The sequence below is a fragment of the Coffea eugenioides genome, chromosome 10, assembly GCF_003713205.1.
Source record: "Coffea eugenioides isolate CCC68of chromosome 10, Ceug_1.0, whole genome shotgun sequence".
Taxonomy (NCBI): Eukaryota; Viridiplantae; Streptophyta; class Magnoliopsida; order Gentianales; family Rubiaceae; genus Coffea; species Coffea eugenioides.
The window spans coordinates 5,806,830-5,822,265 of NC_040044.1; the positions used below are offsets into that span (position 1 = coordinate 5,806,830).

At 38.1% G+C, this 15,436-nt stretch overlaps 2 protein-coding genes and 1 pseudogene across 2 annotated transcripts; all 3 read right to left on the bottom strand.

Annotated features, from left to right (window-relative positions):
* Positions 1–362: 362 nt before the first annotated feature.
* Positions 363–6,089, bottom strand: LOC113750274. The gene is made up of 3 exons (XM_027294273.1): positions 5,592–6,089; positions 1,851–3,470; positions 363–1,751 (listed from the first exon to the last, which is right to left on the bottom strand). Exons 1-3 carry the CDS (start codon positions 6,087–6,089, stop codon positions 363–365), a joined length of 3,507 nt encoding a protein of 1,168 aa, XP_027150074.1.
* Positions 6,090–7,856: 1,767 nt separating this feature from the next.
* Positions 7,857–9,874, bottom strand: LOC113748888 (7-deoxyloganetin glucosyltransferase-like). Its single transcript, XM_027292476.1, has 2 exons — positions 9,272–9,874; positions 7,857–9,083 (listed from the first exon to the last, which is right to left on the bottom strand). The coding sequence occupies exons 1-2, from the start codon at positions 9,789–9,791 to the stop codon at positions 8,125–8,127; spliced, it is 1,479 nt and encodes a 492-aa protein (XP_027148277.1). The 5' UTR covers positions 9,792–9,874; the 3' UTR covers positions 7,857–8,124.
* Positions 9,875–13,690: 3,816 nt separating this feature from the next.
* Positions 13,691–14,969, bottom strand: LOC113750275 (annotated as a pseudogene).
* Positions 14,970–15,436: the final 467 nt, after the last annotated feature.

Consider the following 15,436-nt stretch of genomic DNA (forward strand, 5'->3'; position numbering starts at 1 on the left):
ACACCTCTGCACAAAAACCTCTATATCCTTCCTCATGTTAGGCCAGTAAAAGAAGGGCTTCATCCTCTGATAGGTACCCTGAATCCCTGAGTGTCCACCCCAACAGGTATCATGAAAACACGAAATTAAATTCTGCCTGAGGTCAGATCCTGATCCTACCAAAATTCTGTCCTTATGCCGTATGACTCCCCTTTGGTAAGTGTACTCAGGATGAGAGTTGGTACCTGTGGTCAAAGCCATCATCAGTTCCTTGATACTGTCATCACCAACATAGCTATCGCCCACTAGAGAGAGCCACTGAGGTGCTACTGCTGACACAGCATGCACTTCCGCTACCTCTTGTCCTTCCCTTCCGCTACCTCTTATCCTTCCCTTCCTTCCATTCCCTCTGTTCTCCTAGAGAGAGCATCAACCACCACATTCTCCTTTCCTCGTTTATATTGAATCTCATAATCCATCCCCATCAGCTTGGCCAACCATTTTTGTTGTAAGGGAGTTGTGATTTTCTGTTCCAGTAAGTACTTCAAGCTCTCATGATCAGTTTTAATCACAAAGTGCCCTCCCAACAGATAATGTTTCCATTTTTGAACCGCAGTCATTAAGGACAGCAGCTCCTTCTCATATATGGATAAAGTCTGGTTTTTCCTCCCCAATACCTGACTCATATAGGCTATGACCCCACCTTGCTGCATCAAAACAGCTCCAATGGCAGCTTGGCTTGCATCAATTTCCAAAACAAAGGACTTAGTAAAGTCTGGTAGAGCCAAGACTGGTGTAGTACTCATTGCTTCCTTTAACTTCTGGAAGGCTTGATCCGCTTCTTTACCCCAAGAGAACTGCCCCTTTTTAAGCAGCTCCGTAAGAGGCTTGGCGATCACCCCGTAACTCTTCACGAATCTCCTATAGTAGCCTGTCAATCCCAGGAAGCCTCTGAGGCCCTTAACATGGGTAGGAGCAGGCCAAGAGAGCATAGCTTCAACCTTTGCTGGATCAGCCTTCACACCTGTCTCAGTGACTATGTGGCCTAAATACTCTACTTGATTCTGGCCAAATGCGCACTTGGACAATTTAGCATAGAGGGAGTGTGTTCTAAGGGTGTTCAACACCAAGGACAGGTGATGTAAATGAGTGGTAAGGTCAGGGCTGTAAATCAGAATGTCATCAAAGAATACCAGAACAAATTTTCTGATATAAGGTTCAAAAACAGAGTTCATTAAAGCTTGGAAAGTTGCAGGTGCGTTTGTTAAACCAAAAGGCATAACAAGGAACTCATACAAACCAGAATGTGTTCGAAAAGCTGTTTTTGGAATGTCATCCGGAGCCATTCGGATCTGGTGATATCCTGATCTGAGGTCTATCTTGGAAAATATTTTGGCTCCATGTAACTCATCAAGGAGGTCATCTATGATAGGAATGGGAAATTTATCTTTGATGGTCAAGCTGTTCAACTGTCTATAGTCAATGCAAAGTCTCCAACTGCCATCTTTCTTTTTTACCAGAAGAGCTGGAGAGGCAAAAGGGCTATGACTTTTATGAATGATACCAGAGGTTAACATTTCCTGGACTTGTTTTTCTATCTCTGTCTTTTGCGAATGGGGGTACCTATAGGAGGCAATTTTGAAGGGTCTAGCCTCAGTTTTAAGAGGTATTTTATGGTCATGAGTTCTAGATGGGGGCAATGTTATAGGATCAGAAAAAATGTCCTCATATGCAGCCAGCAATTCAGTAAGAGAGTTAGGCACACTAGTCACCTAACAGTTGTGAACCTTCACCATGCAGGATTGCTGCAGAGCTTTCCTGACCCTGTGCCTAATGGCTTTGGCCGCATTCTCTCCTCTTCTAAGCTTCACCTGTGCAGTCTCAGAGTTCTCCTGCAATAGGACCTGTTCTCCCTCCCTGTCAAAGGTTATCTGCAATGCTCTGAAATCAAATGTTAGGGGACTGTATTTCTTCATCCAATCTACTCCAATTATCATGTCATAAGGTTCAAGTTCCAAAACAAATACATCATGCTCAAATTGGTGGCCCTGGATCTCCCACTTCATCTGAGGCACCCACTGATCGCAATGCAAGACCTTCCCATCTGCAATTTTGACTTTGAAAGGTCTATGTCTCCTGATTTTCTCAGGATATAGTTGCGCAACCGTAGGTCGGATAAAGCAGTTAGTACTCCCTCCATCCACCAAAACCGATAGCTGCTGGTTACCATACAGTCCTTGCATTTTGATGGTGCTAGAAGATAACTCACCTGAGACTGAGTGTAGAGCCAGTACTACTGCCTGATCTGCAATGGTACCCACGTACTCTATGACCTCTTCCTCTTCTACTTTATCTGCCTCCTCCTCCTCAACTAGCAGCATGTGAAGCTCCTTGTTCTTGCAAGTGTGTCCAGGGGAGAACTTCTCCCCACATTTAAAACACAAATGGTTGTCCTTCCTATACTGAAACTCTGTAGGCGAGATTTTCTTAAAAACAGGCTGTGAGTCACTCCTTTTCTTAGTTTCTTCACTATTATTTGACTGCATCCTCCTGTTCCCGTTGGCACCAGTGTGTCCCCCACTGAAACTATATGGCAGCGGACCCCTGTGAGCTACTCTATTGTTTTTGGAGAGTGCTTCCAAGAGATGTTCCTGCCACCTAGCCTTCTCAAAAGCTAGCTGAAGAGAGTCTGGTTTGTGCATTTTCACAGCAGCCTTGATTTCATTCTTCAGTCCACCCAAGAAGCAAGAAACGTAATAGGACTCGGACAGATTGGGGACTTTGGCCATCACTAATGCTCTTAGTTCTTCAAATCTCTCCTGGTAAGCAACTACAGATGCGGTTTGCTGCAGCTTGTTGAACTCCTCGATGGCATCATCCTCTCCCAGTTCTCTGAATCTTCTACAGAGTTCCTCCTTGAATTCATTCCAACCAACTCCTCCCCTGTCTTTTTTGAAGTTCTGGTACCATAGGTCAGCTCGCCCTTCCAAATGCAGTTCTGCCATATCCACCAGGCTCTCTTCCGAGACCCTACAAAGGTGGAAGAATTTCTCACACTTCCTCACCCAATCTCTAGGGTTGCTCCCATCAAATTGAGGAAATTCCAGCTTAGGAATAGCCACTGTGTAGTGATTCCTTGCTGTTACTCCACCACCAGTTCCCCCTTCACCCACTCTCCCAACGTGAGTCCCACTGTTATGATTAGGACTTCCCAAAATTCCCCTATCACCATGCACACCTCTCGCAAATGCACTGAACTGATTATTCATATCAGCCATGAATGTCTTCATTTCCAGTCTATTGGCTTCCAATAATGCCTTCACATCTTGGAAGGTATCTCCCACCTTTTCCTCCAGTGCCGCCGTAGAGTCCAAAACGGTCTGGATCCGTGCATCCTGTTTCCGCAGCTGTTCTTCGAAGCTCTTCATCCTCGTCCCTTTGGCCATGGCTAGTTGCAGCTGATAGTCCAAGGACCACCAGCTCTGATACCACTGTTGTGGTTAACCTTCTGAGCAAGGAGATATTAGGAGAAATCAGAAAAGGAATAGAACAGATCTGAGAGGGAAGAGAGATACAGAGAGAGAATGAAGGAAATGAGAAAATGTGATCTGAATGAATTAAGAATGAATCTATCTCAAAACTGCTGAACCAACACATCCTTCGGTCATTTATACAGGACTGAGCTCATTTGCATGCAAATGTCCGGCTAACAGAAAAGATGCCTTCCAACTAACTCCTCCAGCTAAGCCGCCAGCCTGGCATAACTGACTAATGATCTGCTTGGATTCTGCCAGGACACAACACCATACCCCTCAAAACAAGTCTTTTTTTTTTGGGTGTTGTGCTTTTTGTATGAATAGGATGAAATAGACGGTTGTGGCCCAGATGACATATGGCTGTCACTTAGCCAGCAATGCAAAATCTGAAAATGTTAGGTTTAAATAATATGTTATAGTAATAAAACTCAAAGGAGGTTAATGTAATTTTTAAAATTTGAACAAAAGCCAGTGAAATAGTCAAAAACCTCATAAGAGGTTTCTAAAATTATCCCAATTAATTTTTTATAATGGAGAAAAGTAGGCATCAATTCCCAGTGCGACCAATTTTGGCTGACCAAGAGAGTTTTTATTTTGGTGACATTTAGGGTGCCCTTGAAAACTGTAGTAAATCATACTTGGAGGATTTGTGCACTCAAGGTAAAGGCGTGAAGTTTTTGACAATGTTCATAATGCACCTTAATGTTCTGAAGGTAAAGGGTTTAGTATTTTTTACTCTGTCAAAAGTTATTCTTTTATATCATCAACATCTTTGATACTTACACATACATGTACTTACTAGCTGGCAACTGCCAGATAATCACTTTGTGCAGCCATAGAGGTCCACACAGGGAAGCTATTCTTCCAAGGTTAGTGGCGAATTTTGCCAAGCCATGACTACATGTGTTGATTTCTCGCTTAACAAAGGAGAAAATACAATGCCAAAAAGACCTACTTAATGCCCTGATATCTCTTAGGATAATGTTGATGTCAGACAGGTCCTCACTCCTATGGTTTAACTTCTCAACCAGAACGTTGCAGTCAGAAAGTATCAAGATGGACGTCCAATTTTCCTTCAATGCTTTGAGCAAGGTAGTTCTGATAGCATGAGCTTCTAGGGTTGTAGCCTCTCCTTTTAATGAGGTTGGGATGGACCATGTAGAGATTAGACTACCCTTATTGTCTTTGGCCGCTATACCAATACCAAACTTGTCTCTTTGCTGGTCCACTGCTGTATCTATGTAGATGATAGACGAGTGTTATTGTTGGACCACCGCAATCTTGTCATGACTATCCAGCTGAGTATTGTTTTCTTGTTTGTCACAAGTGTTTAGGGGGTTTGCCTCTTTAAACTCAAGCCAATCTGTCATGGCCTATTGGGAGATTCGATAACCATCTTGGTTGATCAGGTTAAAGTTCCAATTATTCCTTACCTTCCATATATGCCAAAGTTCGTTAGCTGTCATTTCAATGTGAGCTTTGCCATCCACCATTTCTCTAGCCTATTGTAAGCTCTCCCACCACGTTCAAAAGCTCCCTTCCAATTGTTCTAGACCATCCCATTTGATAGGGAAAGTTTTCCAAATCTGCTCGCTTGTCCTACAAAAGGAGAGGAGGTACCGTTCTAATGTTTCTGCACTTTCTCCACAACTCCTGCACCAAGGTTCTTCTTTCCTGTTCTTCGGAATATATTCTCGTGGGTGGGAAGAATGTCGTGTAGGCATTTTCCACAGGAAGTGATTAACCTTGTGTTTAATGTTGAGGTCCCAAACTTGATGCCAAATTCTGGAATTCTGCGTATTCTTACTAGTGCTCTCATGTTGCAGAAGCCCTTTGTTGTTCCTTTCCATTCTTTCCTTGGCTTTTACATATCTAGTTTTGGTAGTGTATTTACCATTTGCACTGTTGCACCAAGTGTATTCCCTCCAAATAAGCTAAGTGGGATTGCTGTGATTAGTTTGGCCTCTTCAGCAGAGAAAATGGAGTTTATGATGTTTGAATTCCACTTCTAGTCATGAATCAAATCCGAGACTTTGTCATATGGACAATTGTGTGGCTTAGGTGTGGAGATTTTACCTGAGCTGCTATTTTTGAGCCATCAAACCTTCCAAATTTCCAAATTGCAATAGTGTTGCCATTTCCAACCTGCTTCCTTAATTCACTTTCCAGCATCCCAATTGAGCTGTGCAGACTTTGCCAGATCCACGAAGCTCCATTTTTCACCTGTGCATCAAGAATAGAGGATTTGGGGAAATACCTTCCTTTTACCATCTTACTAACCAACAAGTTTGAATTGGTAAGCATTCTCCAAACTTGTTTGGCTAGTAAGGCGGTGTTAAAGCATTGAATATCCCGGAAACCAAGTCTCCCTTTCCCTTTAACATCAGAAATATCAGCCCAGCTCTTCCAATGCATTTTCTTTTCTCTAGAATCACCTCCCCACCAGAATTTAGCCATCATCCCGTAAAGCTCTTTACATAGTTCAGCAGATAGTTTGAAAACTGACATTGCATATGAAGGGAGAGCAAGGGCCACAAATTTGAGTAATACCTCTTTACCTACAAAACTCAGCATTTTATCTTTCCAACTTTGTAGCTTTTTGCACATCTTCTCTTTAATGAACATGAAGACACTATTCTTTGATCTACCTATCACCATAGGCAAGGATCACTAGTATTTGCTTTGAGTGACAAGTTGGATATTGCCAAGTGGTCTCAAGATAGCTTCTGCCTCTGTTTGAGAAATATTTTTGCTAAGGATATGACTGATGATTTCTCAATATTTATTTGTTGTTCCGAGGCCTTTTCATAGCGCTTGAGAATTCGCTTGATCTCTTCAGCTTCACCTGTGTTGGCTTTGGAAAACATAAGGGAGTCGTCAGCAAAAAAGATATGAGAAATTGTTGGACTTTGTCTGGAGATTTTGATCCTAGAAATTCTGTTATCCTCATTGGCTTGCTTAAGAAGATGAGAGAGGCCTTCTGCACAAAAAAGGAAGAGAGAGCGAGATAGAGGATCTTCATGTCTAATTCCCCTAGTGAGACACACATAGCCTTGTTTTTCTCCCATTAATGTTAAAACTAAAAGACATGGATGACAAACAACCACGAATCCATTTAATCCACCTTGGGCAGAAGCCCATTTTACACATGACAGCAAACAAAAACTTCCATTCAACCCTATCATACACTTTGGACATATCAATCTTAATCTTAAGAAACATAGATGCATCTTTACCTCCCCTCATATTATTGAACCAGTGAATGTACTCATGTGCAATAATGATGTTGTCTATAATTTGTCTGCCCCCCTCATATTATTGAGCCAGTGAATGTACTCATGTGCAATAATGATGTTATCTATAATTTGTCTGCCCCGAGGACAAATGCAGCCTGAGAATGACTGATATAACCACCTAAGAAGGGTTTAAGTCTATTAACAATAACTTTGTAGACAAACATTACAAAGGCTAATGGACTTGAAGTGGGAAAGATTGACAGGGGTATCAATTTTGGGGATGAGGGTGATTAATGTCTCATTAAAGGCTTTTAACATGTGGCCAATACTAAAAAAGTTTTGAATTGCCTCCATAATAAACCAAAATCTTTGAAAGAAGATGGGGGACATATCGTGGGGTCCTCCTGGTGCTTGTTAGCATGCGGGGAAAAAAGTGCTGCTTTGACTTCCTTTTCTGTGACAAGTTTGGTAAGCTGCAAGTTCATCTCAGTTGTAATTATCCTGCGATGCCATTCAGAATTTCCTCAGAGTCATCAGGCCGTGAGCATGTACAACGCACATAGATAGAAGCTCATCTGCATATGGGCGTATGTTGCACATTTATTCAAGTAAAACTAAACGCACGTTTCTTTGATAGGAGCCCAAAATTGTTAATTCGACTGAAGCGAAATGGGAAAATTTGCATCACAAGAATTCTTTGTTTCGATGGACTTTTCTGGCAAGTGCATAGGGTCACTTGTTAGACAAATTGAAATTTTACATGTTCCAACATCTGATGAAAGAGAAATTCTTATGTAAAATTGCACAACTAGCCATCTTTTGGCCAAATTAGATTGTAAATTTTCCAAACTGCCAAAGTACATTCATCAATCAGTAACAAATATGATAGAAATATTGCAGCAAACAACGGATCGGCAATGAAAAATATTAAACAAGAAGTAAAGAACTCAAGAAGCATTTTTGAAAGCGAACCATGCATGTACGAGTAATTAAAAAGAAAAACTCTAACCAAGTCCAAATTCAACGAGCCGAAGAACAACTCTTTAGATTCTGATGGACCCAAATCAATAACATAAATCCAAAGGAACAATTAAGGAAAACAATATACGAGGCAAATGAAAAATTTCTTATAGATGAAACACGCTGCAGCTACAATACAAAGACAACAGCCACCGACAAAGACATTGACTATTCTTCACCGCACCAATAAGCCATATGCGGCTAACTATTATTACCACTACTATACTAAATTTATGGGATTGAATCCCACGCGGCCAACCTTACAAATCCACAGTACAACTTTCTGTACTAATCAATACATTGATGACATATGGCATCAACATCATTAAAAAAAAAATACAGGTTTGGTTTAATTATTTTCTAACAGATACACGGTTCTTGATGTCTCGAATGCTTGGATTGAGAAGCACTTGATGAATCAAATTCTCAAGATTCAAGTTAGCATCTGTCACAGCCACTTCTGCCAATTTTTTCCAGTCCATGGCTTTTTTCTTCATTTCCTTACCCTTCTCTCCCGCCATTAACTCGCTAACAAGGCTTTCAACTTCATCCCTCTTGACATTATTGTCCATCTCCATTCCAATACCCCATTTAGTGCAGCAAAGCCAGCAATTAGTTTGTTGATCGGCAAAAAAGGGCCAGCAGATCATAGGCACCCCATAACTAATACTTTCGATTGTGGAATTCCACCCACTATGAGTTAAGAATCCGCCAACAGAAGGATGGGTAAGGACTTTCTCTTGAGGGCACCAGCCTGCAAACATGCTTCTTTCTTTGGTTTCTTCAAGAAACTCACTTGGCAGAATAGCTGAACTGCCTGAGACAAGATCTGGCCTTAAAATCCACAAAAAGTTTTGTTTGCTATTAGCAAGTCCCCAAGCAAATTCGACTAGTTGCTCAGGTGTCATAACAGCAATGCTTCCAAAGTTGACATAAACCACAGAGTTTGGATCTTTCGAGTCAAGCCACTCAAGACATTCTGGCTGTTCCTTCCAGAGATTTGATCGAAAATCTGTTAAAGACTTACCATACACAGGATTCTCTAGCAAGTGTAGTGGTCCAATGGTGTAAATTGGAGGAAGATAAGATGAAAGTTCATCTAATACATCATGTTCCAGTTGTTGAAAGGTGTTTATAATGATGGCAGAGGCCTTTCTAGATCTCTGAGTTTCTTGCATGACGAATTTCAACATGAAATCATCGGGATTTGTGGTTCGAAAGAAGCTTGGAAGATCCTTCAAGCGTATACCCTCTAATCCTGGAATCCAATCTAGAACAGTGTCTAGATATCCATTTGTCAAATAACTAGCATCTGCAAGGCATAAGATGTACGACACCGAGTATCATCAGAATCATACAAGGGCATCCATTTAGGAAGAGGCATTAAATGTTCAAGCTATTTTCTTTTTTAAGAAAAAGTTTCCAAAAATATGTGGAAGAAGAGAATAAATGACCACGAAAAATTTTGAACACACATTTTTCATCAAAAAATAGTCGTACCTTTGAGTGGCATGATACCCTTTTCGATAAACTTGTCAAACTGGAAATACGGCAAGTAGGAAGATGCGCTGGAGGTCCAAAGAAGAACTTCAGGGATGCCAAGTTCTTGAGCAGCTGCTAGAGTGAAGGTCATTGCTCCATCGGAAACTATGCAAGAAACAGGGGGCACTTCTGAGGAAGAGGTATCGTTGAGTTCAGCAAGTAGCTCCCTGAAGGGACCTAAGCAAGTTCTATCAAAAGATTCACAAAGGGTTGGAATATCTGGGGTAGCATCGACCTCAGAAGGAGGAAGTCCGTCAGGGATGGCTTTAAATTGGAAATCAGGCAGTCCCTTTAAGGCATCAGGACCGCTGGATTTAAGCAAGCGCCTGTGGTTGAATTCTGTGTTGACAAAGGTGATATGAAAACCCTTTTGGTGGAGGAGCTTGGCTAGCTTTAGCATGGGGTTTATGTGGCCTTGAGCTGGAGCTGGTATGCAGACGGCGTGAGGCTTCTTCTCCAGTAAAGCAGTGGAACCCATTCTTCTTGCCAGCGGATTTGAGTGGACAAATTGTACGTTATCACACAGCAGCCACTAGTTGGGAATTGGGTTGATGGTAAAGTAAAAAAAAAACCAATGAAGAGCTAGTGCAAATATTCGAGAAAGGGCAGTGTAACATAATTATGTGTTTGTATTGACTTCTATTTCACTTTATTTATATCTTATTTACATACACTTATTTGCTTGCATCATCAACATATTTTTCAATTATTTTTTTATCTCACATACATCACATCAAAAAAATATTACAGTATTTTTTCACAAAATTATCTCAAATAATTTACAATCCAAATACAATATTTCACATGGTAGCTACTGTCAATTATTTAAAGCAAATTATAATCTTCCGCACGTTATAGGTTCTATCAATTTTTTAAGGGATAATTTCGGAAACCTCCCTTGTGATTTCTGATTATTTCACTGGTTTTCTCCAAAATTTTAAAAATTACACTAACCTCCCTTGAGGTTAATTATTTTATAATATTTAGGTCAAACCAATAATTAAAAAGTGATATTAGGAGAGAGAAGATAACATAGTTCCATCATTGCCCATCATCTATTATATTATTTAATTAATTTAATATCAATTCACACATTAAAGAAAAATACTAAAATTTGCTGTTTATCATTAGGGATCAAATCATATTTATCATCAAAAAAATAATATATCATTTTATATTTTTCACTCAATACAAGAATTAAATTACTCTTTTCAATTATATATCCATTATCAAACATGATCAACAATAAATAATAATAATAATTTGTAATTAAAATATTATAGAGAACAATTTTTAACATCATAAATATTATTGTCAGCATATTAAGATTAGTTATTGAGATTTTATGGTATTAAAGTTCACTCCTTATAATATTTTAATTGTAAATTTTTTGATTATTTGTTGTTGATCATGTTTGACAATAGATTCGTAATTAAAAAGAGTAATTTGAATCTTACATTAAATAAAATATATAAAATGATATACTATTTTTAATACCATATGTAATTTAAATCCTGATGATTAACAACAAATTCTAGTGTTTTCTTTAATATTTGGGCTAGTATTAAATTAATTAAATAATTTAGTAGATGAAGAGTAATGGTGAAATCATATCTATCTTTTCTCTCCTAACATCATTTTTTAATTGTTGACTGGACCTAAATGTTGCAAGATAATAAATCTCAAGGGAGGTTAATTAATTTTTAAAACTTAAAAGAGAGATGAGTGAAACAGTTAGAAACCTCACGGAAGATTTTTGAAATTATCCCCAATTTTAACCCACCATTCACATCTCCACAGACGTCGTCATCGAGCAACCAATTATTTTGCTCTTTCTCCGATTCAATTTTCTGCACTTTGTGATTTCATTATGCTAACTTGGCCCCACAAGTTTAGACGGCTCAGCTGCTATAATTTTTCCGGATCCAAATGACGTGACATTAAAAAAAAAAAAAAATTTTGACGTGACATTAGACTGAATACCTGGGTTAGGACGGGTCAGTCTAATACCCAATGAAATGGTGCCATTTTGAAGACGCTCCGATGTTTCACCAAGTAATAATCTTCCGTACATGGTAACTTCAATCAAATTTTTAAAGCAAATTTTACGTCTTTTAACCGTTGATGCTGTGATTTCTCCTCAATAGTAATAATCTTCCGTACATGGTAAATTCAGTCAAAGATAAAGTTTAAAAAAATGCTGGAAATTCTTCATTTCTACGTCTCCTGCAGGAATCTTTCATGAAGGCGGTAGCAAAAGGGTGTAATGAATATGCAGCAGAAGCTGAATTTTTATTTTGAACTAAATGCTTGCGTATTTATTGCACGGGGAAAAAGACAGCTCATTGCTCGAGTCGTTACCAACGCCAGAGGGTTACCTCAAAGTCCATAATTAATGCTAAAATGATACTTTGTCCCAAGAAAAATAAATAAATAAATAATAAAATATTGGAAATTCCCTGCCACAAGGCATTTCTGATCTCTGGAAGCTACATGTCTGATTTTTTCTGCTTCATTAAATTTAGATGAGGGACACGTATGTTGAGAAGGAATTAATTTCTAGAGTTAAGACACAATATGCTTTTCAAACCATTAGTTAATGACCTGTGCCCAATTGATACTCGTTAGTACATTTATATCACAACAAACTTATCATATGACTTCATAATAACAATGATTACTCCGTTTTATATTTATATGTTTGTCTTAATTAATACTCCCTCCGTCCCACTTTAATAGTCCTGTATTCCTTTTTCATCTGTCTCAAATTGTAGTCCACTTTCCAATTAAAGAATGTAGTTGTATTTTAATTTTTTTTAAAATACCCTTATTCAATGTAAGTAGTTGTTACTATAAACCTACCCCATTTAATGAGAGTTGATTCTTTTTTTACCATGAATTCAAGTTCCCATAAAGTTGTACCATATTTAATGTGAGGGTATTTTAGAAAAATAGCAATCTAAATTTATTTTTCCAACAAAGTTAACTACTTTTTCTTAAACTGTGTGAAAAAAGAAATAGAACTATCAAAGTGGGACGGAGGGAGTATTATTTTCTCAAAATATGAACACCTTCCTGGACAGACCCGTGATTAATTATTTGTTTCTCCACCATGCCTCCTCATTCTTCTCTTCTTGGATGGCGAATTGGGACCATACCTCTCAAAACAGGTCCTTTTTTTTTTTTGGGTGGTTGTGCTTTCTTTATGAATAGGATGGACATAGACGGATGTAGCCCAAACGACATATGGCCCTCACTTGGCCAGCAATGCAAAATTTGAAAATAATGTTCGGCTTAGACAATAATATCTTATAATTATTATCATTGTAGGGAGTTGTTAATGATTCGGTAAATCTCAAATGACATATATATATTAGCGGTTGGACATAAGACGGTTGTAGCCCAAACCACATAAGGCCCTCATTTGGACAATATCTTATACTCTATTCGTCCTACTTTGATAGTCCTTTTTTTTTTCATCTGTTCCAAATTGTAGTCCACTTTCTAATTGAAAAATGTAGTTATTTTTTAATTTCTCTAAAATACCCTTATTCAATGCAGATTGTTATTAATATAAACTACCTTATTTAATGTAGATTGTTAACCTATCCCATTTAATACATTTAGATTTAATGTGAAACAATATAAAATGAGGATTAATTCTTTCTTGACTATCAATTCAAGTTTCTATGAATAATTAATATAAAGTTGTACTCTATTTAATGTAAGGGTAGTTTAGAAAAATAGCAATCTAAATTTGTTTTTCTAACAAAGTTAACTACTTTTTCTTAAACTGTATGAAAGAAATACTAGGACTGTCTGAAAGAAAAACAAAGTTATCTAAATGGGACAGAGGAAGTAATTATTATCATCATTGTAGGGAGTTGTTAAATATTCAGTAAGTCTCTTCCATGTTGAAAACATATATATTAGCGGGTCTAAATACATGCAACATATTAAAAATTTGGTATTCAAATTTAAATTGAGATTATGTATCATGCATTTAAAGCAGCTAATGTATACATTATCAATGTAAATAAGATTAATCCATAAATATTATATTTCTATTCCAAAGATATAATTTGCATTAAATTATAACAGTTGCCCATTGAGCCCCCATTCTCCTGAGTAGGTATATACAAATTTTACATTCTCTTGAGTAGGTAATTTACTTCCTGTTAGGAGGATTTGTGCACTCAAGGCAAAGGCGTGAAGTTTCTGGCAAAGTTCGTAATGCGCCTTAACGTACTCAAGGCAAAGTTTCTAGAACGCAGATAAATAAAAGCTCATCTGCACATGGGCGTATGTTCCACATTTATTCAAGTAAAACTACACGCATGTTTCTAATAATATCAAATCTGGTTAAACACTGGTTAATAGGAGCCCAAAAGTAAATTCTTAAATACATTTAGTGGTCGAAGTAAATTCTTAAATACTATGAACACATATCAAATTGCCTTTGCACCTTCGAACTCTGGTCAATGAGATGCCAAAGCACATTCATCAATCAGTTACAAAAATGATAGAAATATTGCAGCAAACAACGGATCAGCAATGGGAAAAATTAAACAAGAAATAAAGAACTCAAGAAGCATTTTTGAAAACGAACCATGCATGTACGAGTGATTAAAAAGAAAACCTCTAACCAAGTCCAAATTCAACGAGCCGTAGAACAACTCTTTAGATTCACGGTTCTTGATGTTTCAAATGCTTGGATTGAGAAGCACTTGATGAATCAAATTCTCAAGATTTGAGTTAGAATCTGTCACAGCCATTTCTGCCAGTTTTTTCCAGTCCATGGCTTTCTTCTTCATTTCCTTGCCCTTCTCCCCAGCCATTAACTCGCTAACAAGGCTTTCAATTTCATCCCTCTTGACATTATTGTCTATCTCCATTCCAATACCCCATTTATTGCAGCAAAACCAGCAATTAGTTTGTTGATCAGCAAAAAATGGCCAGCAGAACAAAGGCACCCCATAACTAATACTTTCGATTGTGGAATTCCACCCACTATGAGTTAAGAATCCTCCAACAGAAGGATGTCTGAGAACTTTCTCTTGAGGGCACCAGCCTGCAAACATACTTCTTTCTTTGGTTTCTTCAACAAATTCACTTGGCAGAATAGCTGAACTGCCTGAGACAAGATCTGGCCTTAAAATCCACAAAAAGTTTTGTTTGCTATTAGCAAGTCCCCAAGCAAATTCGACTAGTTGCTCAGGTGTCATAGCAGCAATGCTTCCAAAGTTGACATAAACCACAGAGTTTGGATCTTTCGAACAAGCCATTCAAGACATTCTGGCTCTTCCTTCCAGAGATTTGATTGAATATCTGGTAAAGACTTATCATGCACTTGATTATCAAGGAAGTGTAGTGGTCCAATGGTGTAAATTGGTGGAAGATAAGATGAAAGTGCATCTAATACACCATGTTCGAGTTGTTGATAGGTGTTTATAATGATGGCAGAAGCCTTTCTAGCTCTCTGAGTTTCTTGCAGGACGAATTTCACCATAAAATCATCGGGATTCGTGGTTCGTAAGAAGCTTGGAAGATCCTTCAAGCGTATACCCTCTAATTCTGGAATCCAGTCTAGAACAGTATCTAGATATCCATTTGTCAAATAACTGGCATCTGCAAGGCATAAGATGTACGATACCATGCATCATCAGAATCATTCAAGGGCATGGGGGCAGTGCAAAATTTGATGCTTTTTACATAGAAATATTCTTGAAAAACAAATATTTTCCAACTTAGTTAAAAGAAAAAAGAAATCTTACACTTTCTAATTCATTAAATTAAAATTTGACTACAAAGTCAATGTTATGCGTGGGTACAAATGGGATAAAACCACTGGTGCAAGCTACAATGCAGTGGGTACAAATGGGAGAAAGTATCTTTTGCCTGGCCTTGTTGACCCTAACACTTTAGAGTGCTCCACTATTGTGTGAAAAAAACACATTGCACATTTTACTTTTTTTGTTCATGTAAATATTAATATTAAGTAATTTTCATATTCAATTTTCAAAAGCTGCTGCTTCCTTTACTTTTTTTTTTCCTTTTTCCTAACATTTTCCTTACGAAGGTCAAGTTTAATCTTCCATAAGAGAGAAAAGTAGATGTACAATC

Coding starts and splice junctions, on each gene's coding strand:
- LOC113750274 (XM_027294273.1), bottom strand. CDS start 6,089: ATGCTGAGTTTTGTAGGTAAAGAGGTATTACTCAAATTTGTGGCCCTT. Junction 3,471..5,591: donor GCTCAAAAATAGCAGCTCAG/GTAAAATCTCCA, acceptor TAACCACAACAG/TGGTATCAGAGCTGGTGGTC. Junction 1,752..1,850: donor AGAACTCTGAGACTGCACAG/GTGAAGCTTAGA, acceptor CACAACTGTTAG/GTGACTAGTGTGCCTAACTC.
- LOC113748888 (XM_027292476.1), bottom strand. CDS start 9,791: ATGGGTTCCACTGCTTTACTGGAGAAGAAGCCTCACGCCGTCTGCATA. Junction 9,084..9,271: donor GGGTATCATGCCACTCAAAG/GTACGACTATTT, acceptor TATGCCTTGCAG/ATGCTAGTTATTTGACAAAT.